This window comes from Carassius carassius, chromosome 13 (genome assembly GCF_963082965.1).
Source record: "Carassius carassius chromosome 13, fCarCar2.1, whole genome shotgun sequence".
Classification (NCBI taxonomy): Eukaryota; Metazoa; Chordata; class Actinopteri; order Cypriniformes; family Cyprinidae; genus Carassius; species Carassius carassius.
Genome location: NC_081767.1, coordinates 3,941,829 through 3,965,508, shown reverse-complemented (window position 1 = coordinate 3,965,508; position 23,680 = coordinate 3,941,829). Strand labels below are relative to the sequence as shown.

At 36.2% G+C, this 23,680-nt stretch overlaps 1 protein-coding gene across 5 annotated transcripts in view; it reads right to left on the bottom strand.

Annotated features, from left to right (window-relative positions):
* LOC132155855 (spectrin beta chain, non-erythrocytic 4-like) overlaps positions 1-18,668 on the bottom strand; it is an 80,997-nt gene extending 62,329 nt beyond the window's left edge. For all 5 annotated transcript variants that reach the window (XR_009437355.1, XM_059564590.1, XM_059564591.1 and 2 more), the window contains exons 1-11: positions 18,499-18,668; positions 17,446-17,597; positions 15,606-15,779; positions 7,240-7,331; positions 6,443-6,523; positions 6,218-6,333; positions 5,595-5,707; positions 5,307-5,494; positions 3,431-3,548; positions 452-610; positions 68-370 (exon numbers count right to left, since the gene is read on the bottom strand). Coding sequence is in view for 4 of the 5 variants with exons in the window: in XM_059564590.1 (XP_059420573.1) it covers positions 68-370; positions 452-610; positions 3,431-3,548; positions 5,307-5,494; positions 5,595-5,707; positions 6,218-6,333; positions 6,443-6,523; positions 7,240-7,331; positions 15,606-15,779; positions 17,446-17,597; positions 18,499-18,643 (1,641 nt within the window). In the remaining variant the exon portion in view is untranslated. The remainder of the gene's footprint in view (positions 1-67; positions 371-451; positions 611-3,430; positions 3,549-5,306; positions 5,495-5,594; positions 5,708-6,217; positions 6,334-6,442; positions 6,524-7,239; positions 7,332-15,605; positions 15,780-17,445; positions 17,598-18,498) is intronic.
* Positions 18,669-23,680: the final 5,012 nt, after the last annotated feature.

Below are 23,680 nucleotides of genomic sequence, written 5' to 3'. Positions count from 1 at the left end.
AACAAAATGTATGTTTTTTGTGGTGGGTTTTAATCAAAAACCAAATCAAATTGGTATAGCCACCCACCTGCATCTCCTCCATCCAATCGATCATGTAGACCATCTCTTGGAAGGTCTTCTGCAAGGCCAGGTTCTTCTCCAGGCGGGCTTTACGTCCCACCACCAGCTCCTTCAGAAGGCTCCACTGGCCGAAGATGTTTTCTTTGCGTGCCAAGATACGTCGGATGTCATAGTAGCCTTCTGACTCCATCTCAGTCGCCAGTTCCACCACAACACTGATGCGCTCCTCGTATGAAAAGATGTCTGCTTCGATCGCCTCGTGTTTCTTCATGGCAGCTTCAACGGCTGGCAGGTCATAGCCGAAGTTATCCTGCGAAAAACACAGCACCCATTTAAGTCGGAATGTCACCGGTTTTATTTTACCCAGTTTAATTTGTTCTGTTCTGCACACCTGTGAGACGAGACGCTGGTTTTCATTCAGCCAAGCCTGCCTCATGGTGGTCTTGTGATCGAATCGTTGAGCTAGAAGTTCTAGCTTTTCCTGACGAATCAGCTCTTTTCTAAGAGCCACGCCCCTATCGTGCTCCGCCTTCTCTAGTCTCTCCCACGCCTTTCATGAAAAAAACAAAAGATTCTGTGAGACAGTGTCAATAATCATAAAATAATTTTATGAATTCATTTAATAATATAGAAATATAATAAAATGTGAATAGCTTAGCTGAAAGGGTAAAAAGTAGGTAAATAAAACTTCCAATAGTAATATCAACAAAAATTATAAAATTATACACCATCTGTAATTATTAAGAAATCAGAATCACTAAAAGTTTGACATAATTATAAAATGTTACAATACTTTTTACAATCTTGTCTTTTATGTTCACCAAGCCTGCCTTTACAGCAAAAGCAGTAATATTTTGAAATATTATTTCAATTTAAAATAGATGTTTTCTATTTGAATATGTTTTAAAATATAATTTATTGCTGTGATCAAAGGTGAATTTTCAGCATCATTACTCCAGTCTTCAGTGTCACTATGATTCTTCAGAAATCATTCTAATATTCTGATTCGCTGCTCAAGAAACATTTCTGATTATTTGAAAACAGTTGTGCTGCTTCATAAATTTTGTTGAAACTGATGAAAGTACACTACCATTTAAAAATATTGGAGAAAGTATGCTAAAATATAAATATATATATACAGGTCCTTCTCAAAAAATTAGCCTATTGTGATAAAGTTCATTATTTTCCATAATGTAATGATAAAAATTAAACTTTCATATATTTTAGATTCATTGCACACCAACTGAAATATTTCAGGTATTTTATTGTTTTAATACTGATGATTTTGGCATACAGCTCATGAAAACCCAAAATTCCTATCTCAAAAAATTAGCATATCATGAAAAGGTTCTCTAAACGAGCTATTAACCTAATCATCTGAATCAACTAATTAACTCTAAACACCTGCAAAAGATTCCTGAGGCTTTTAAAAACTCCCAGCCTGGTTCATTACTCAAAACCACAATCATGGGTAAGACTGCCGACCTGACTGCTGTCCAGAAGGCCATCATTGACACCCTCAAGCAAGAGGGTAAGACACAGAAAGAAATTTCTGAACGAACAGGCTGTTCCCAGAGTGCTGTATCAAGGCACCTCAGTGGGAAGTCTGTGGGAAGGAAAAAGTGTGGCAAAAAACGCTGCACAACGAGAAGAGGTGACCGGACCCTGAGGAAGATTGTGGAGAAGGACCGATTCCAGACCTTTGGGGACCTGCGGAAGCAGTGGACTGAGTCTGGAGTAGAAACATCCAGAGCCACCGTGCACAGGCGTGTGCAGGAAATGGGCTACAGGTGCCGCATTCCCCAGGTCAAGCCACTTTTGAACCAGAAACAGCGGCAGAAGCGCCTGGCCTGGGCTACAGAGAAGCAGCACTGGACTTTTGGACAAATTTTGCATGTAATTCGGAAATCAAGGTGCCAGTCTGGAGGAAGACTGGGGAGAAGGAAATGCCAAAATACCTGAAGTCCAGTGTCAAGTACCCACAGTCAGTGATGGTCTGGGGTGCCATGTCAGCTGCTGGTGTTGGTCCACTGTGTTTTATCAAGGGCAGGGTCAATGCAGCTAGTTATCAGGAGATTTTGGAGCACTTCATGCTTCCATCTGCTGAAAAGCTTTATGGAGATGAAGATTTCGTTTTTCAGCACGACCTGGCACCTGCTCACAGTGCCAAAACCACTGGTAAATGGTTTACTGACCATGGTATTACTGTGCTCAATTGGCCTGCCAACTCTCCTGACCTGAACCCCATAGGGAATCTGTGGGATATTGTGAAGAGAAAGTTGAGAGACACAAGACCCAACACTCTGGATGAGCTTAAGGCCGCTATCGAAGCATCCTGGGCCTCCATAACACCTCAGCAGTGCCACAGGCTGATTGCATCCATGCCACGCCGCATTGAAGCAGTCATTTCTGCAAAAGGATTCCCGACCAAGTATTGAGTGCATAACTGAACATAAGTATTTGAAGGTTGACTTTTTTTGTATTAAAAACACTTTTCTTTTATTGGTCGGATGAAATATGCTAATTTTTTGAGACAGGCATTTTGGGTTTTCATGAGCTGTATGCCAAAATCATCAGTATTAAAACAATAAAAGACCTGAAATATTTCAGTTGGTGTGCAATGAATCTAAAATCTATGAAAGTTAAATTTTTATCATTACATTATGGAAAATAATGAACTTTATCACAATATGCTAATTTTTTGAGAAGGACCTGTATATATATATATATATACCTTTATTCAGCAAAGATGCATTTAAAGCATAAAAGTTGACAGTCAGGACATTTATAATGATGCAAAACATTTTCATTTCAAATGTTGTTCTTTTGAACTTTAAAATTATCAAAGAGTCCTGAAGGAAAATAAATTAAGCTGTAAAATCTTTTTTTCCACATTAAAAATAAGAACTATTATTAATGAAGCAGCAAAATAACTAATAATAAATAAGCTACAAATCAGCATATTACTGTATAATGATTCCTGAAGGATCATGTGACACTGAAGACTGGAGTAATGATGCAGATAATTCAGCTTTGACTCACAGGAATTAATTACATTTTCAAATATACTATAATAATAATAAAAAAAACTGTTATTTTAAACTGTAATAATATTTCACAGTATTGTGGTTTCTACTATATGTTGGACTTTTACATTACATTAAAAAAATCTTAAATATTCCAAAAACTTTTGACTGGTAGTGTATATTTCCTCTTAAAGTCATTTGTTATAATTTCACTCAAATTACATGATATTGAATTAATATTTCTATATTAAAAAAAAAACATTATTAACATTAACATTATTATACAAAAATACAAATTTGTCACTGTAACCAGCTAAGAACCATGTTAATTAAACAGTACATACCTTATTGATGTCTGAGATGAGTTTCCCATCATGAGGCATATATGGCTTCTGATTGTTAGCTCTGAGCTTACTTTGGATGGTGAAAAGCAGCACCTCCAGGTTCCCTTTCTCCTGGAATCTGAACAAAAACAATCCACACTATAAATAACCACACAAACTGCACTACATCTGTGCTGTACAACTTTCCATTAAAATCAGCACAGATACCTACGATTTCAGACCACATAATAAACTGTTTGTAAGAGTCACTGTACAATAACTTCGGTCACAATGTGTTAATCAAGCTGCATTCCTCACAGTTTAAGTAACGGCTCTCTCAAGAGTCAGCACATTCCCTTATTATGATATTTGATGAATGCAACGGTAAGAACAAGTCTTCATGCCAAATGTACTAATTTAATTAACTTAAAGGGTTCGTTCACCCAAAAATGAAAATCAGCCAATGAATTACTAACCCTCGATGCATCCTAGGTGTATTTGACTTTCTTATTTCAGACAAATCCAATCAGAGCTATATTAAAAATTGTCTTTGATCTTCCAATCTGTTTAATGGCAGTGCTGCAGTGCATCAGTCGATACGCAACACCGATACGCAACACCGATACGCAACACCGACCTCATACCTCATCCGCCCAGAGCTGCTTCCATGTACAACTGTTGGCACAAGCTAGATTAAAGTGATTATTATGTTTTGAATATATATATATATATTTTTTTCTTACAATAATGCATCGACGATTACAATAATGCATGACTACAGGAGGTCTTTGTGAGGCATGCTGCGTGAGGAACTTTTTATGATGAATTGATGCACTTTATTTCACTTCTTTTGGACTGATGCACTGCAACACTCGCTGACTGCCATTAAACAGGTTAGAAAATCAAAGACAATTTTAAATATATCTCCGACTGGATTCATCTGAAAGTAGAAAGTCATATACCTGTACACCTAGGAAACCTTGAGGATGAGTAATTCATGGGTTAATTTTCATTTTTGGGTGAACTAACCCTTTAAAGCTTTAAAACAGAGTAAAAGAGTCCAATAAACATGAGCACATCAGTTGAGCACATCGACAGATTCTGAAAGGGAGTTTACACTGACAGTATGAGACAAAGTGACCAAAAATCATTAATTTTCATCAACACTTGGTAATATTGTTTGTTCATAATATGGAAAGACAAACACTTTATCTACACAATGTGAGAAAAACTACAATAAAACAGCCTTCTTGCGGTCAGACGTTGAGTAGCAAAAGGTTAGCTGCATCTGTGAAATCCTTGTGAAAAAAAACCCACTTTGCATGTAGTATGCTTTTAAAAAGAGTGCTTATTACAGAAATAATATACTTTAAAACAATATAATCAAGTATGGATTTTATTTGCATGTTATTTATAATTAAATGAAAATTATGATAAATGCAATTAGCTGAACTTAAAGAGTGCTTTTTTAACCCACTTAAGAAGGACTTCATTACAACTTTTATATTTAATTTCATAAATTCTTCTACTGTCTACTGGCTGAACTATCCCTGTGTGTGTTAACTGTGTTAAGAAAAGTCATCAAAGTGTACTATCTTTAAGTACACTTAGGTGGCCCTTTATTTCATTAATATTATACTATCAGTGCTGCAAGTAAAAAAAAACAAAAAACAAAAAAAAAACCCTTTTAAGATTTAAAGTACACAGCAAGTACACATTCAGTTTAAGCGCGCTTTTCAGTTTAAGGGTAGGTACAGCTTTGACCAACAATACAGAGACTGGTCTCCTTAAATGGAAGTGTAAGAAAGATGATTCACAGTCATAGTTTGAGTATTTCTCTGGTAGTCATGGATCGTCTGCCAACACTCAGACCTCTGTTTCATTTATTCTCTCTTACTTGATAGGCTTCTCAATGGTGCAGTAGGTGGTAAAGGCTTGAAGCTGTTGCTGAACACCCGACAACGAGTTTGCAAATTTCTGGTTGCTAATGATGCTAATGGTTCTCTCGATCCACTCTAACAGGTCGGACGCTAAAGCCTCGTAACGGCGAACGATCTTCTCAGCTTCTATTGCACTGTCCAACACCTAAAAAGAGGAAAAATGTGCATCTGATAACATGCTCGAGCTAATTCACAAGGCGATAATGTATTTAGCTTTATCAAACATGCACAAAAACACTTCCTACCTTTCCAATTCTCTTCCCTTCTACAATAAGTGCCTTCATTTTGGAGAAATAATGATAGTAGGAAACTACATAAGTGATGATGGACTTCTCATCTGGATTCTCTGTGTTTACATCTGCGTGGGAGAAAATGGTTATAGTTTTGAGCGATCATTCAGCTATTTAGCTGAATCAATGTAACAACAAATTATTTTTCTAGCATATGGAACTGGCCAACTTCAGTGATTATGTGTGATTTAGTAGCACATTTTTGAGACTTTTCTTATTTCATTCACAAAAATTTTAGTCGCAGTACAGTTGCATCTACAGTTGCAGCCTTTACTTTGGCTCCCAGGTAAAGCTGTTCTGACCTCGGACAAATTTGTTTGAGTCGTGGTCCGAGCTGATAAATGCTATGCGCTACACAGCTGGAACGTAGCGCGGTTTAGTTTGCTTTCGTTTCGTTTACGGTTTGATGTTTCTCAAATGCAACAGAAATGGCAGAGCTTATGAGCTGGACAATGTGTTGGTCGCACCAGTGGTCGCAGTCTGGATCCCTGAAATACCAAATCTCTGTCTGAACTAGGGAATGTAAAGATTCACACTGTATTAGCTGTATTTCGTGAGAGTAAAACGCTGCTCGTTACCCTCAGGGTCTAGTAGTTTGGTGAGTCCGAGGCTCTGCTCAGCTATGTTAAAGGCTTGCTGGAGGTTGTGTGTTGCATTGGATCTGGTCAACTTGTGGAATTCAATTAAATCAGGCCTGTGAAACATAGAAGCAGGAATCAGCTCACATAACAGCCTCTATCAATGATGTGAATGGTATTACAGAAAGCCAAGTCAGTATGATGTGTATCCGCCTGACCGCTAACCTGTGCCTGTGAATAAGAGCGTTGAAAGCAAGGCCGTCCCTCCAGCAGGTGGTGAAGTTGTGAATGTTGACCTCTGGGTACCTGGGGCAAAACACAAGAAACACATCGCAAGCATCGTCAAAGACTTCTCACGTACAGCAATATCATGTCTATTTCTCTGAAGGCCCAAATAATAACATACACTACCAAACACTGTCAACATTTTTGAATAATTATTATAATTTTTTTAAATATTTTTGAAGTCTAATGATCACCTTCAATATACAGTAAAATACAGTAATATTGTGAATCTTATTAAAATCAATATGAATATATTTTAAATGTAATTTATTCCTATGATTAAAAAGCTGAATTTTACTCCAGACTTCACTGTCACATGAATAATTAAATGAATCAAAAGTGACAGTAATAAAGACATTTATAATGTTACAAAAGATTTATATGTCAAATAAATGCAGTTCTTTTACAGTTTTAAAGTGTCACAATTTTCATAAAAATATTAAGCAGCAAAAACGGTTTTCATCACTGATGATAAGCTGAAAATTCAGCTTTGATCACAAGAATAAATTACATTTTAAAATATATTCAAATAGAAAACAGTTTATTTTAGATTGTAATAATATAACATGATATTAGTGTTTTACTGTATTTTTTGATCATATAAATGCAGAGAGCGTACGAAACTTCTTTTAAAAACATTAAAATACATGAATTATTCCCAATTATTTTTACCAGTAGTGTATGTATAGTATGACTGTCCAAGGGTTGGTTATGTGGGATAGATATATAGATGTTACCCTGCTGTTTTCATCTGACACCACAGAAGTAGGGCATCTTTAGCGGAGCGTGTCTCTCGGTTGTCCTCCGTCTCAATCTTAATCACCTGGATCTGTTAGGAATGAGAAACAATACAAAAATAAAAATGTTTCTGCAATCTGAAATACACAGACATTACAAGGGACAAGTCACTGGCTTTGCTTTCCCTACTGAGATCATGAAGCCAAGAAAACTTCATATTCATATTGCAATGAAACAAATGATAGTATACCAGGAGGACCATGGAGTATCCTAATCATAAGAAAAGGTTCCATCTTGATTGTTATTTTTGGAGGGAAAACTGTTTTTTCTTCTTCTTCTTCTTTTCTAATGAAATGGCATAAGAATTCCCTGAAGCAGTAACAGCAATATCATATACTTTTTTGATGCTGAAATGTTGGTTAACTTAGAGGTTTAGGTTTAACTTATTCAAATCTTATTTAAATTTCATTTTGCAATTCATTTCACTGTGAGTGTGTGTTTTGGAGTGAACCTTTTGCACTCTGGATGTTCTATATAGTCTCACTGCTTTACTATTATATTATTATAATAATAATTTAATCCCCCCCCCCCCCCCAACACATAGAGTGCATATCTAAAAAGGTCTGAACCAGTCAGACAAAAAAACAAAAATGAAATCAATCAGAAATATCTGGAAAGCTCATGAGGGTTAAAGAGAGATAGTTCACCCAAAAATGTTGACTCGTAACCAAACAATTGACGGTAGCCATTGACTTCCATAATGTTTTTTTTCCCCATACTACAGAAGTCAATGGCTGCCGTCAACTGTCTGGTTGCCAACATTCTTCCTTTGTGCTCAACAGAAGAAAGAAACTCAAACAAGGTTTGGAAACAACTTGAGGGTGAGTAAATGAACACAGAATTTTCATTTTTGGTGAATTATTTCTTTAAATTAGATTTTTAGATTTTCTAATGAAAATTGTGCTTGTCAGTGCAAAGGTTGCCTCCATCGTGCTTAGGTGTTTGAGTGGTTGATAAGACCTTGCTAGGAAGATGCTAGGGGTTTCTGGGTAGTCGCTAGGTGGTTGCTCACTGGCACAAGCCAAAAGAGCCCACCTTCGATCTCAATGATATTCAGGTCTCTCCTCCAATGAAAATTTATGAGATACAATGACAATGACATCAAAGGTATACATTCATTCATTAATTCATAGCATTACCGAATCATATTTAATGTGATTGCATTAATCTAGTATCTGTGGTTTACTGGCCTTTTCCGTCATCAGGCCACAGATATTATATTGTGCTCAGTGTCGTCTCATCAATAGATATGAAGTGACATTCAGCCAAGTATAGTGACCCATACTCAGAATTTGTGCTCTGCATTTAACCAATCCGAAATGCACACACACACAGAGCAGTGAACACACACACACACTGTGAGCATACACCCGGAGCAGTGGGCAGCCATTTATGCTGCGGCGCCCGGGGAGCAGTTGGGGGTTCGATGCCTTGCTCAAGGGCACCTAAGTCGTGGTATTGAAGGTGGAGAGAGAACTGTACATGCACTCCCCCCACCCACAATTCCTGCCGGCCCGGGACTCGAACTCACAACCTTTCGATTGGGAGTCCGACTCTCTAACCCAGGGGTTTTCAAACTGTGGGTCGCGACCCACTTGTGGGTCACAGAATGGAACAAGGTGGGTCACACAAAGTCACTTGGCTGCAGCTAAATTTGCGTTTCAATAAAAACACACACACACACTCACACAGTTCAGTCTAGGGCTGCACGAATGTGACGAGTGGGGCGGGGCCGAGAGCCGTGGAGTGATTGGGAAATGAGCGACACCTGCAACACTCACCGGTCTCGAGAACCCCGGAGGAGATAGGAAGTATACAAAAGAGGAGCGACGACAGTGAAGGACGAGAGAGGCCACTGGGTGGCGTCTGTACTTCCCGGTCAGAGAGCACCTGTCCATCAAAAGCTCACTATCCAATCAGAGTAGATCACTGTTAACACCACCCCCATGAGATGTTTGTGTCAAAACACCAAACGAAAAACTGCGAAACGTAAGCGAAATCTGTAGCAATGAATTCAGAATCCACGATTAGCGAAAACGAATCTTTGAAAAACATTAACAAAGAATGAAGCATATTTGAAGAGCCTGTTAAATTTGTGCGACTGAGTTAATTTTTTTTCATTTTCATAGTGTTTTTCTTCTTTTGTAATGGCATATTTTTGATAGTTTCTGAAAAAGTTACGTTCAGTTTTATAAAGTTTCGTTCATTATTATTGAAACAAATGTAATTCCATAAGCAGGGCACAAATGCAGGATTAATTGTAACACTACAAGATTTAAACATTTCCACGTAACAAAATGTACAAAAGTTTGCAATATTTCCTTGATGTATCATCTCTGTTTAGAAAAAAATTTGCCAAAGTTCAGAAGTCTTTTGAAGATATTGCTGAACATTTATTTAACCATCACAAAAATAAATATATTTTTTTTATTATTATTTAAAATGAGACACATCTGTTTATTATAATTTTTTACCAATTTCACAATTATTTTAATCTCAAAACTGTGTTAGATAGCTCTGCTTTGCTTCTCATGCTTTTCTAAATAAGTGTTGGATTGTGCTCCGTTCTCGCCGACACAAACGGAAGATCATGAATGTATTTTCTGCAACAAAACACAGCAGCGCAGATTACAGTTCACTAGAGTGAGCCTGCTTCACGTTTTTATGGACACTACATATTTTAACGTCTGTAAACAAAAATTAAAACTGAAATATTAGTAGTGAAAATTTTTTATTTTTATTAAATACTTAATTTCTGTCATCAAACTTTTAAGATTAGGCTTAAAGTAATGTCAATCGTTTTCTTATTTTTTTTTATATATATATATTTTGGTGGGTCGTGAAATAGATTACACTTGTCTAGGTGGGTCGTAGAATGGAAAAGTTTGGGAACCACTGCTCTAACCATTAGGCCACGACTTCCCCTTATGACAGCAATTGCACCGGTTTTGTCATTTTTGACGTAATACATACTAATGAGTGGCACAAGGTCACGCTCTCACAATATCAGGCCTTATAGTGTGAATCAAACACACACACACACACACACACACAAACATCCCCAGTACATTACAAAAATACAGCGTCCCAAGATCATTCGTCATATTGAATTTCTTGCATCATGCAGTTAATACATGATCGATATCTACAACCTCAAAGAACAGCACTGCAAAAATCTGTATTTTATCTTCTTTTCCTGTAAAAACATCCTTAAAACAAGATCAATTTGCCTGAGAGGCAACATTAGGTTAGATAAGATGTCTTTTCCTCACAGAATATATCTTGAGTTACGTAATATTTTAGTTTGGAAACTGTGAAACTGTTTTTTTTTTAGCATAAATTAACAATTTACAAAGGCTTATGCTTAAAACAAGAGTATCAAAATTCTACAAAGGAAATATAGGAAATGTAAACAGATTTATAATGAATAATATATAACAAGAGAAAGCAAATATTAAACCTCCATCAAACTAGTGTACCCTAAGTTGTGATATATAGTGCTACATCTGTAACATTTCTGGTCCTCAAGATACATAAGTTTGCCTTACAATTTTCCCATCTGCCCTCTTCTTGGTTCCTCTCTCTCTGTCTCTCTCTCTCTCTCTCTCTCTCTCTGTCTCTCTCTCTGTTCGGCTGCTGCAGTGTTGGGCCTTACCTGCTGACTGGGCAGAGTGAACTCCAACAGAGATGGGGAGGGTAGAAAGGAGATAAATGGGGGAGCGGAGAGATATTCCGGCATATATGGAGACAGGATATAAAGAGGAAAATCAAGGAGCGAGGCGGGAAAATGAATGAGAGAGAGGGAAAGAGAAAGAATCGCGATGAGACGTGAGCGTGAACGACAGCCCCACCCTGCAATCTCTACGGCACGCTCGGTGGATCGAGTGACAAGCAACCTCTCTCCGTCCCTGCATCCAGATTCACCACAGCATCAGCTAACTGGGCTGCAGTCAAACGGCATTCTGGGTAACCTGCCACTGCCTTACAGATGAAACCAAGAGATGACAGGCAATACAAACCAGGAGCTGCTCTGTGCTTTGTAGTTACATGGACACCGAGTGCTTTAAAATATTCAGAGAGATGATGGAAGTGAGAAAATATAAGCCTAGGTTCCCTTGTGAAAATGGAGTACAGTTTCACATTTAAAAAGCACTCATCACGTCCCACTCATAACCTTCTTATTTTACTCTAAAAATGTCGGTTAGATAGGATAAACAAACAAAAAATGACCTACATTTAACTTTCTCGGCCTATAGGAGTTTCCTTAAGAGCCATATGGGTTGGATTAGATTTGGATTCTCTTTCACAAGCTTGGGATTCGATTTGATTCGATTCAATGTGATTCTTTTGGATATATATCAGGTACAGTATATAACATTTTCTCAAGGTAAAAAATTACAAAATCTCTCAATTAGTGATGTAAAATATAAATGAGAGTCACTTGGTACTACATTACTATAATACTAACCCTGAGGTTAAAATTAATGAAGTTTACAATAAAAAGTTACAGTTACACAATAATATTTCTACTTCAATTCATTCAATCCGGGAAGATTAGGCAAATAGACTGGTGACGTAGGTCTGCGCGCGTTTCTCAATATACAAAATACGCTGATTTTGGACGTGCTTCCTCGGTAGTTCAGACGGTGCATTCGACTCGGGAGTGTGATGTCCGCGACAACAGCAGCGTACTTGACATCAGTCAGCTCGACTTGACTACAGCAATTTTCCTCTCTGTATATTTACAATAAAACAAATTATGATATCAAATACCACTGCCTCCTTTCGTTTTCATTTAAACAAAATAACAGCTGCAGAAATGTACTGAGTTCAGGGAAATGTGTATATATACAGCCATTACAATGAAACGAAATATTATATTACTTTTTTATTTTCATTATAACATATAGATAAATTGAATACAGACCAAAGATAACCTGTTAGATTTACCCAAAACAAATTATATTTTATGTTTAACCACTAAAGAGACATCAGAGCCAGGGGCACACATCAGAAGTGTGTTTAAATAGGCGCTGTCTTTATAAATAAACCACAGTTTTGAGTTTTAAAAAACTACATTCTCGCCTGAAATACTTTTAAAATTACATTTCATGACACAATAACAGTAATATTTTGAAAATAATCCGAATAAATGGTGGCTGAACTCAACCAATCAGGATGTTTAGCCCCCAAGTCCCGCCCCCGAAAGTTCCGGAACTTTGAAAAGGTTCTTTCACGTTGTTACTTTCACGCCTGTATTTTACAGATTTCACAAAGGTTTCAGCTACTCTTAACTGTCGGCCGGTCTCAGCTGTTCTTTTTGATGTTGCTCCGCGACCTGATGCTTGAGGGGGCAGCTGCGGATGACAGGGGACACTCTAAAATGCTTACCGTGAAAAACGCTTTACATGGCTTAATGTACTAAGACAGTGATATTAACAGACCAAACGCACTAAAAATCATACTAATTAAGTATACTATCTATAGAAAATCAGATGAGCCCTGAATATGAATGCAACTCGTTTAATAACACGTTAAGCCTTTTCCTCCCATAGAAAACCGTTATAAGAAAACTGTTAATGCGGCTTAATGTACTATTAAAAACCAAACTCACTATACATTATACTAATAAAGTATACTATGTACAAAAAAAAAAAAAAACACGGTGAGTCCTGAATATGATTGCAAGTCGTTTAATAACACGTTAAGCCTTATGATGGTTTTCTATAGGAGGAAAAGGCTTAACGTGTTATTAAACGTGTTGAATTCATATTCAGGGATCATCTGATTTTTTGTAGATAGTATACTTTATTAAAATAATGTTTAGTGAGTTTGGTCTGTTAATATCACTGTATTAGTACATTAAACCACGTTAAGCGTTTTAGAATGTCCCGATGACCTCAAACTAGATGTATTGCCGCGTCACAGGAACAATTTTTCCGCAAATTTTGCATATCGGCTGATCTAAATTCGCTGGCGCGCCCTTTTCATTAGGTTGAAAGCCGAAATGTTCCCAAACTGGCGACGTGACATTAGGTTTTGGGACAAGATCGAGCGCCTTCCATCATTTCAGCCAGCCTATTCGAAAACAAACGAAGCACCATAAAGCTACAATGGCTCGCGAGAAAATGACAGTCGTAACCATATTGTATCATTAATTTATTTAACATTGAATGCACAGTGACAAACTGAAAAAACAAGAAGGCCACAGCCTCATATAAAAAAAAAAACCTGAACACTGTGGTTGCCGCGGTTTCTGCAGTTGCTATCTTTTCTCTGCGGTTTGCTTGTCAATATTACAATATTGCAGTTATCGCGACAGCCCTAGTCAGGTTCTTCCGAAATGATTTCTTTAATTGACACAACGCGTTTACGTCAGCCACAAAGCGGAAGGAGACACAAGCGCTGTCTCTGAAATCACATACGGCAAGGAGTCAGCAGTGTTTTGATTCGAGGGCGCGGTAGAGATAGAGATAGAACTGGCATACCACAACTAGGGCCCTATGATTTCCGCAATGCAGAAAATGCGGAGGGAATCGCGAAATCCAGTCATAAAAACGGAACTCACTGTTTAACGCGGAATGGCACGGAATTTGCCAAATATCTGTAAATATTAAGCCGGAACAGTCTATTTAAATATGAATCCTGCATGTTCTGCGTGTCTCTGTTAATGAATGGAGCAGAAGCGCGTCTTCCTTTATCACACACACTGAAGCGCGCGTGATGCTCCGGTGATTTCAGCGTCTACTGTCTCACTAAATAAGAACGTGAACACATGAACAACATCTCCAGAACTGCTCTGACAGTCACTTCATGCGCATTTTACTATGAAGAACTAAAATGCCTTCATATTTGACCTTTTGATTTGAGTAAAACTAGCATCACATCACATACAAAGAACTGTAAAGGTACGTCAACCCGTCAAAATAAAAGTCCAGTTTAGTTTAGTTATTGCGGTTTAGTACCAAAAAGTTAAGTTTGCTTAATTTTCAATAATTAAAAGATAAATTTAATGTTTTATGTGTTTAATGTTTAATGTGCATCTCAGAAAATGCTTTATTTAAAACCCCAACTGAATGGCACTTAAATGCACTTAATTCATCTGTCAACTTTCTTGTCATTGTTCACAGTACAAGTACAGACAGAGAAACAATGGGTAATAATTAAATGTTTATTTTTGATGTATGCATTGCATTCTATGCATTTAAAAAATAAAAAAATATTTTTTTTCTAAAAAAGGAAACTTAGTTGTTCATTTTAAGAGACCCAGGAGTCTTATTTTTTCTTGCATAATTAATATTGCACTTTAATTAAGCAAAAACACATTTTATCCGATTGCTCGATTAATCGATGGAATTTTTGGTAGAATACTCGATTACTAAAATATTCGATAGCTACAGCCCTATAAATTATAATCTAGTTCTTTACATGGGCTTTAGAAAGTTGACATTAAATAAATGTACTTCTTTAAAATATGAAAAAGATTATTAAAACATAACAATTTAAAATGTACTATAATGTTTTTATATGGCATTGTTGATGTGCACATAAGTGTACTTAAGTGTGTTAAGAAACATAAGCAATAAAGTGACTCTATATAAGTGCACTTAATTGGCCTTTTATTTGATGAATGTTATAATATCTGCCAGTTCCATTTTTTTAAATATATACTTTTAACATTTCAAGTAGAAAGCATTTAATACAATTAAGGACACCTTTTTTCACAGCATTGCCCTTGGTTTAAGTTGGATGAGAGCTTGGCAGAGTGATGGACTAGTTCAACCAAAAATGTTCATAAATTCAAAACCCTTATGCCGTTCCAAACCACTCTCCAAGGGCAGCACAACCCAAAATGACAGAAAAACACCATAAAAGGAGTCTTCCAGGCACTTGTAAGCAAAAGATAGAAATTAAAGATGAGAAATTGGTCACACTATGGTCTTGTGGCCTTCACAGTCACATACATTGGTAGTGCACATAAAGTGATCCATTTAGGACAGGGCCTTTGACAACTCCACCTCTATCAGTACTGCATACAGTACAGTACATAATGCATTGACAGTCGTCCATACAGACACACAGGCACCACACAGACAGTGATCACACACACAGCAGGGACCATAAAGTGCAGACAGGGATCAAACACCCCCACGGGGGCCAAACATGCCCACCTCTTTACAGATCAGACTGCATCAGATCACATAAATCCAGCACTAGTCAATGATAGCATGCTGGATAAGACGACCCAGAGATCAGTACACAGAGATCAGCCAAAGCAGTCTCAAGAGATCCAAGCAGCTCTTACCTGGAAGCGGAGGATGATGGTCCAGATGAGGCCGAGAGTGAGGCGGTGGTTTCCATCAACTATATCATGAGAACCAACATTTTCTAGATGAACCCTCTGTTCTTTGAGGAACTGAAGAGCCTTATCCACATTCTCCAAACAGTGAATCCTCATCCTGCCTCTCGTGGGCCGAGGCTTAAAACAAAAACATATAATAACAAGAATGTGTCAGAAACGCGTGCTGGAACCTTCCTGTATTCAACCTTTGATAGACAATTAATAAAGCATAGCATGGCTGAATCAGGGTGATTGTTAAGAATTAAAACTAATACTATTATAAATAAACATTCTTTTTATTTAAAAAAAAAGCTGAAATAAAAAATATGAATATTAGATACAAGATATTTTTCCATTAAAACTAACTTAAATAAGTTTAAGTTGAAGCACTAAACATACTAACTAATAAAATAAATAAAAACTAACATGGAAATAAAATTAAATTTAATCTAAAGCTAACAGAAATAACAACAGCACATACATTTAATTAAAATGTTAAATATTTAATAAAAATATTAAAAAACTGGGCTGAATCAAATCTTAGAGCAAGTTATTAGAAGAAAACATGTGTTGCTAGGTTTCTGGATGGTTGTTTACTGGTGAGATCACCAGCAAGAAAAATATTAGGTCCATTCCCATAGAAAAGTAAGAGCAGACTTCTCTGAAGGTATTCATTTGAGTTGGGCTCAATCCAAATAGTACAGCAAAAGTATTAGTGATACTAGCAAGCAATACTAATAATTAGTAATGGACTAAATTCTGGCACCCAACATTTAAAAAAAAAAAAAAAAAAAAAAAAATTGGTTTTAGCTGAAATACTTTTGGAGGGCCGAAATCAAACTGGCTCTCTAATGATGCTTTTTGACTGTGTCAGCTAGGGCTGCATGATTAACCTTTATCGCATCGATATTGAGGTTTTAACTCCCGCAATAACCTAACCTCAGGAGTCTGAGGTTTTTTCCCCCGCCTCTGACATTTGAGTGACAAACCTATTAGCCAATCAAAACGGTCGAATCTCGCGTTCCTGGCTTGCTGGCCAATTAGAAATGGCAATGGAAAAACAAGGTTGTATGCAGTGCATCGGCTTTCTGTCAGCAGAAAAGCAGCAAACACACAACGTTTTCCTCGAATTGTGCCAGAAAAAGCTTGTGTAACTGCGCAGAAATGGCCGAAGGCACTTCTTCGGTGACGGGAGAGGAAGCGGGGGAGCACTTGGTTAACAAGAAGGGTGGTACTTCAGCTGTTTGGACTTATTTTGGATTCGCGAAGAACGACGTGGAGCAAAATAGTACTAAATGTAAAATATGTCGACGTGCCGTGGCCAGATCCAGATCCGCTTTTATGCACTTAAAAGTATTGAACGCAAAAATCGAAAATCGCATCGCAATCGCAATATTTGTCAGAAAAACCGCAATTAGGTTTTTTCTCAAAATCGTGCACCCCTAGTGTCAGCATCTACAGTATAAGCTACAACTGGTAAACATCAGCAGCAATACAGTAGCAATATGGAGATTTGTTTGGCTGAAATAGGGAGAGGCAGCTCAGTGCCAAAATGTAATACATCTGGTTTAATTTATCATCATAGACCATGACATCCTGAACATCAGAACAAGTTTAATTAACACAAAATTAATCATCAAAACTTTATTTTAGGTTATCGGCTAATTAATATCAGTTTTAGTGTTTTGACCAAAAAAGCAATAAGGTGCATGGCTACTACTAATTAATTATGCAAATTATGTACAATTTAAAAAGTGGAGAAAAAAAAGTAAGTGGAAAAAGGTTTGTTAAGTTGAGGACTCACCAGCAGCTCTCCTGACAGCACCTCCAGCAGCCGGATGAGCATGTATCCGTCTCTCAGGTCATTATACAGGTCAGAGATACGGCAGGACACACGGGCCAAATGAGAGTTCACCCACTTAGTAAAGGTTTTCTTCTGGACTGCGTCCCTCTCATCTGATATGAATACAGAAAGACAATCAAAATGTATTTATTTATATTAAGGATACATGATATCGGTAATATATCGGTTATCAGATGATATTAGTATTCAGTCAGTTACATTTAGATTAACTTTGCTGTGGTATTGTTTAATGTTAATCTTAAAAAAAAACACTAATGATGCTGTTAAATGTAATCTTTAACTAATCTCAGAATTCTTCTTTTTTTTTTTTTGCATACTGTACATTATAATTTTGATTCGTCTAAATCAGTTGAATATTTGTTTTTGGTGTTTTATTTTTGACAAAGTGTTACAGAAGTTTTATTTCAGCCATATATTATTTCTCATACATAACAAGAATATGGGTGTTGAAGAATATCATATCTCTAATATATACACTAGCTTTCAAGATTTGGGTCAGTTTCACTAATATTTTATGACATTCTCTTATGCTCACAAAAGCTGCATTTATTTAATGAAAAACAGTAATATTTTGAAATATTATTACAATCTAAAATTATTTTTTATATATTTTAAAATGTAATTTATTCCTGTGATGCAAAGCTGAATTTTCAGCATTAATACTCCAGTCTTCAGTGTCACGTGATCCTTCTTATTATTGTCATTGTTGAAAGCCGTTTTAGCTGCTTGATATTTTTGTGGGAATCAAGATGCATTCTTTCAGGATCTTTTAATTACTATAATTTTTTGAAATAGAAATCTTTTGTAACATTATAAATTTCTTAACTGTCACTTTTTGAACATTTTAAGGCAGTGCTGCTGGATAAAAATATTTATTTATTTAATTAGAAACAGAAGAAGAACTGACCCCAAACTTCTGGACATTATAGATACAGTATGTGCTCAAAATATAGACACATGCACAGCCACAGATCCAGCAGATCTTCTACTCACCTGCAAGTGCTTTGATGCGGGAGCACTCAAATAGTTTGGCACTGGTGGTCTCTGTTTCCCAGAATCCTGTGCTTGAAGGCCTGTTGTTGTTGTTGAGCTGTCTCTGGGCCTCAGCATTGTCCAGGTCTGTTGAGGCATTGGCCATTGCGCCTGCTTCCTCAAGCAGCCCTGCATACAGTGCAGTAAAAGTCAGTTTCCAAAGTACCACTCAAACACATACAAACACAAACCTTATAGAATCCAAATCACAGTTCATAAAGACATTGATTTCAGATTCAGTAGATACAGACAAGGAGACAAGGAACATTGAATAGGAGAAATGGATACTGGACATGGCAGCTAATCTACATGACTTCAGCATTTAAATTAAAACAGCCAAATGCATTCTTGACTTTTTTTTATTTTTGAATGTTCAATGTATAGCTGACTTGACATATGTTGTTGGAATGTCAATTTGGCAAGCAGTTTCAGTCTTTTAATGATTGATGAACAGATGAACATGAATCTGGCAATGGTTTGTTATGTTGGTTCTTGCACAGCAGTTTGGAAATTAAATGTCTGTTGAGTGGTGCTAAAAGGTTAATGGAATTTGAAAACACTACACTAAAATGAACCGATAACGTTAACAAAATCAAATGTGGCATAAAAACACTTGCAACCATGCCACTTTTAGCTTATTTCTACAGTACATGTGTTTGACATTTATTTTATAAGCTTACTTATGATTCGTGCTTCACGGGACTCATAAATGCTACTAATGCTGTACCGGTTGCGCTACAGAGCAAGTTTACTATATCAGAAATGAAATACAAATAGAGCTGGTTATGTGATGTAAACGTCAAAATGTACAACTCTTACAAAAGAAAGTTGTTTTAGAAAAGTAAGGAAATTGTTTTAGAAAGATGTCTTTGAAGTTGTTTTACTGCCTATTAGTATTCATTTAATCTGGAAACGGCTGTGAATTGCTTGACTTTTCTTTACCTTTGAAATACAAATGAAGATTTATTTTTTTCTTTTAATCTGAAATATTTTTGTTTCACCATTTTAAGCCTTTTCCATCAAGTCTTGGACGCTTCGAAAAGTTAATAAACAGATCAAACAACTAATCCATAAGAATCAAGCTGTGGAAAAAATGTGAATAATATGTGAATAAAAGGCTAAATTAAAACTGTTCATCATATAAAGCAATCATACATCTTCAGAAAGATTGGATTATTCAACTCAATTCATGTAATTAATTTTACTAACCCTTAAAAGTGTCTTTGCACATATAAAGCTACAGAATGGTTCACCAAAAATACACCAACCACAAAAAGTAACTAAATATATATATAAAATATAATATAGGCTATACAAATGACTGTTGCAATCTTTAGTAAAATTAAACAAATAGATAAATGTGATTTTGTACTGTTGGGTTCTAGTCTAACCAATTTAAGATGAAGAGAAATGTTCTTTTTGTGTTTATTTTAGTCACTTCAAGAAGTAATGAGGTGAAGTTCAATGACTAATGGATATATTTACCATTTTGGCTTTCTGTTTAGATAAACTGCATACTTGATCACTATTTTACTGCTTTTGGGACTGAGCCTACAAGCTTCCTACAGCTCCTGTGTCTGCTTTGTAAGGCACTATGAATTGGAATTGGTGATTGCAACACAGCCATGGTTCCTGACATGTGAACTAATGTAGTGTCTATATGTGCAGTGCAAGCTAGCTTAACAGGTGATTTGCGTTGCAGTTATTAACCTACTATGTTATCTAATGTAGCTCAGAAATGCTGCATTGGCTATTCATCATCCATGGCCGGAACGGTTTGTTTTATGAGGCAGATATTCCTGTGAAACCAAAACAAATTTCCGTCCCATTTTCCCTCAAGCTGATGTACAGTAGCTTCATGAGAGTGTGACGTCAAGGGACCCTTTTACAGGAATACAGAACAACTGGGTCAAATCACCTACTAATGTAAGAGAGAGCACCCCCTCTTTATTTTCTTCAGCGTCTTGAGAAGTGAATTTAGTATGAATGAATTTCTAATAGATATTAGGAGGCTAATCCTTCACCCCATCCCCCTTCCAGAAGCTTTTCCACTGCCTGCCAGTGAACAACCAGACCATCATTGGTGAGCTGTGCGTCATATGTGCCGTTTCATGAATTTCCATCCATACAGTCACTGTTCTCCTGGTTATAAACAAACACAGAGAGTCTTTGACAGGTGTTCACCTCACACGCTCATTGAGATTTCAGTCATTATTATCTTGAGAGAATGCAGCTCACAAATGCAGAGCGTTCCCCTTCCCCCAGTACTCATAAACCCAAAATCTCAACAGCCCCATCCCCCATAATAACACACACACACACACACACACTGTGGTTTTGGACATCCTGACAAATATTCCAAATGGCACATCAAGAGATAGCAAGAGATACGCTGAATTTATGTTTTGTGTGAAAGATTTATGCCTTTCTTATTTCATTTTATTTATTTATTTTTTGCATTAAATACATTTTCATATTTGACTTGTACATATTTAAATGTGTGTATATATATATTTAAACATTTATAGTTAGTAGGTGTATTAAATTTGTTTTGTGTGACAGGCTTATGTCATTCTCTTTCTTAATTTGAGTATATATTTGCATTTTATACATTTTCATATTTCACTTGTACATACTGTATATATTTCTATTTTTGCATTATATTAGGGCTGTGAATCTTTGGCAAGGCAGCGATTCGATTCGATTACGATTCATAGGTTTTCGATTCGATTCAAGAATGATTTTTGCAAATTTAGAACGATTCAATTCAATTCGATTCACAATTAAATTCGATTCGATTATAACGATTCGATTCTGCATTCTTTAAGTGCATTCACGGGATTATTTAAATGCTTCTACTAAATTCTTTAAATGCTTAGTCAGGGGGCAAATTACAGTAGCATTTATGGTTAGAGAACCATAGGTTAGAAAAACAACAACTTTTGTCCATTGTTAAATGCTAGTTTATGATGCGACATGGCATACATAAAAATGTATGTAAACCAAGTTTTTAAAAAAGAGCTTAAAGAGTATTATGTATAAGCTAACATTTTGTCACACCAGGGGTGTAGCCATAATTTCAGAAGTGACAGAAATGTCAAATACAATAATTTTATGTATGTAGCCTATATAATAATAATAATAATAATTTTTTTATTTTATTTTTTACAAGGAATTATCTTTTTTTAATTACTTTTAATTAGCTGTAATCAAATACACTGCTGGACAATAATCAATCATTTGTAATCGATATTTTTTTCCTAATGGCAATTTTATGATTGTTTTATATATTAGGCTACATTTAATTAGCAATTATTTAAATTTTCTGCACAGAATAAGGTAGAAAATATACTTTATAGTTTCTGTACTGTAATAAATGTCAATTAGCACTGCATCATTCATAAATTGTTTGTGGGTATTTTTTAGTTTCATCAGTTCATTCTGCTTTTATTCAGTTTAGCTGCAGATATAGCCTGGCACGTCTATGAGAGCGAGATCGCTTCTCTTTCAGTGTGAAAACGTCTTCATCTCTATTTAACTTTTCCTCTCCATCAGCGAATGATTCTGAGAGAAAACGTATCAGATGTCTGTTTGCTAATGAAACAAACGCTACTTTCATGCATATTATCAGATAAATATCACGCTCTTATTTCAAGGTCGTTGTTAATGCTGTGGTTAATTTTAAACGTTTCCTTCGTATATTCGGTTCATCCGCATTGTTTAAAAACATTTATCATTCAATGGATCTGTGCGTATGATTTAGACACTTACATTTCTGCTCCGTCCATGCAATAAATACAGCTGTCGACGGCTCCGGTAACTCCGTCGGTAAGATGCAGAGAGCCATTGACAAACTACAGAAAAGTAAAACTACTTCACGTTAGCATTACTGGCCACGAGTCCTATAGATCACATGTCAGCTGCGTCAGAGACGAACGGAGCGCGAGCGCAATCCTGTGACAGTCTCAGGCGGTAAACGGTGGAGCGCGTGAAGGACAGATAACAGGCACGATTCACGAACACTCTTCAAGGTCTCCATTAATTCGTGCGTGTAGTAATTTAATGTGTATACATTTTGAAAGCATTGAATCGCTATAGAAATCGCGATTCATTCGATTCTTAGCATTTTGAATCGATTACGGTCCAAGATCGGTGATTCACGATTCAAAAATCATGTTTCAAGATCGATGCATATGAATCGACAGGGTTTGTAATCGATGCATCGAGAAAACGAGTGAATCGTTACACCCCTACATTATATATATTTACATATATTTAAATATGTGTGTGTGTATATGTTTGTATATATATATATATATATATACATTTGTGTGTATCTTTTTTCAAATCCTCATTATGTTTAAACTTTTTCAGCATATATATGAAAGTGTTTCAGATGTTTCACAGTTGGCCTCATTTCTCAGCTTCTTCACAAATCGTGAGATGGGCCATGTGTTTTATGTAAAAAGGAATTCATTTCTTTAAGGCACGCTGACATTTTCCCTTTTGTCACAGAGTAAAATTCTCAATCACAATCCACTCGGGACATTCTTTTGTAATATCATTTGATTTATCAATGTATTAATAACACAAACCCAAAACAGACTACAGAGAGCTTGCAAAAATAATTTTTAGAACAAATTGTAAAAATGAACATTCTTAAATACTCTCTACCCATAAGCAGAAGGGGTGCTTTTTTGAGATACAGTATCACCCAAGAGACAATGCAAATTATTTCAAAATGAATGCCAGTTTCAAAGGAATGGGTAAGAGACATATGTGACCCTGGACCACAAAACCAGTTTTTAGAGATTTGAGATCTGAAAGCTGAATAAATAAGCTTTCTATTGTTGCATGGTTTATTAGGATAGGACAATATATGTCCGAGATACAACTATTTGAAAACCAGGAATCTGAGGGTGCAAAAAAATCGAAATACTGACAAAATCGCCTTTAAAGTTTTCCAAATGAATTCTTAGCAATGCATATTATTAATCAAAAATTTAATTTTGATATATTTACAGTAGGAAATGTACAAAATATCTTCATGGAACAAGATCTTTACTTAATGTCCTAATGATTTTTGGCATAAAAGAGAAATCAATCATTTTGACCCTTACAATGTATTTTTGGCTCTTGCTAC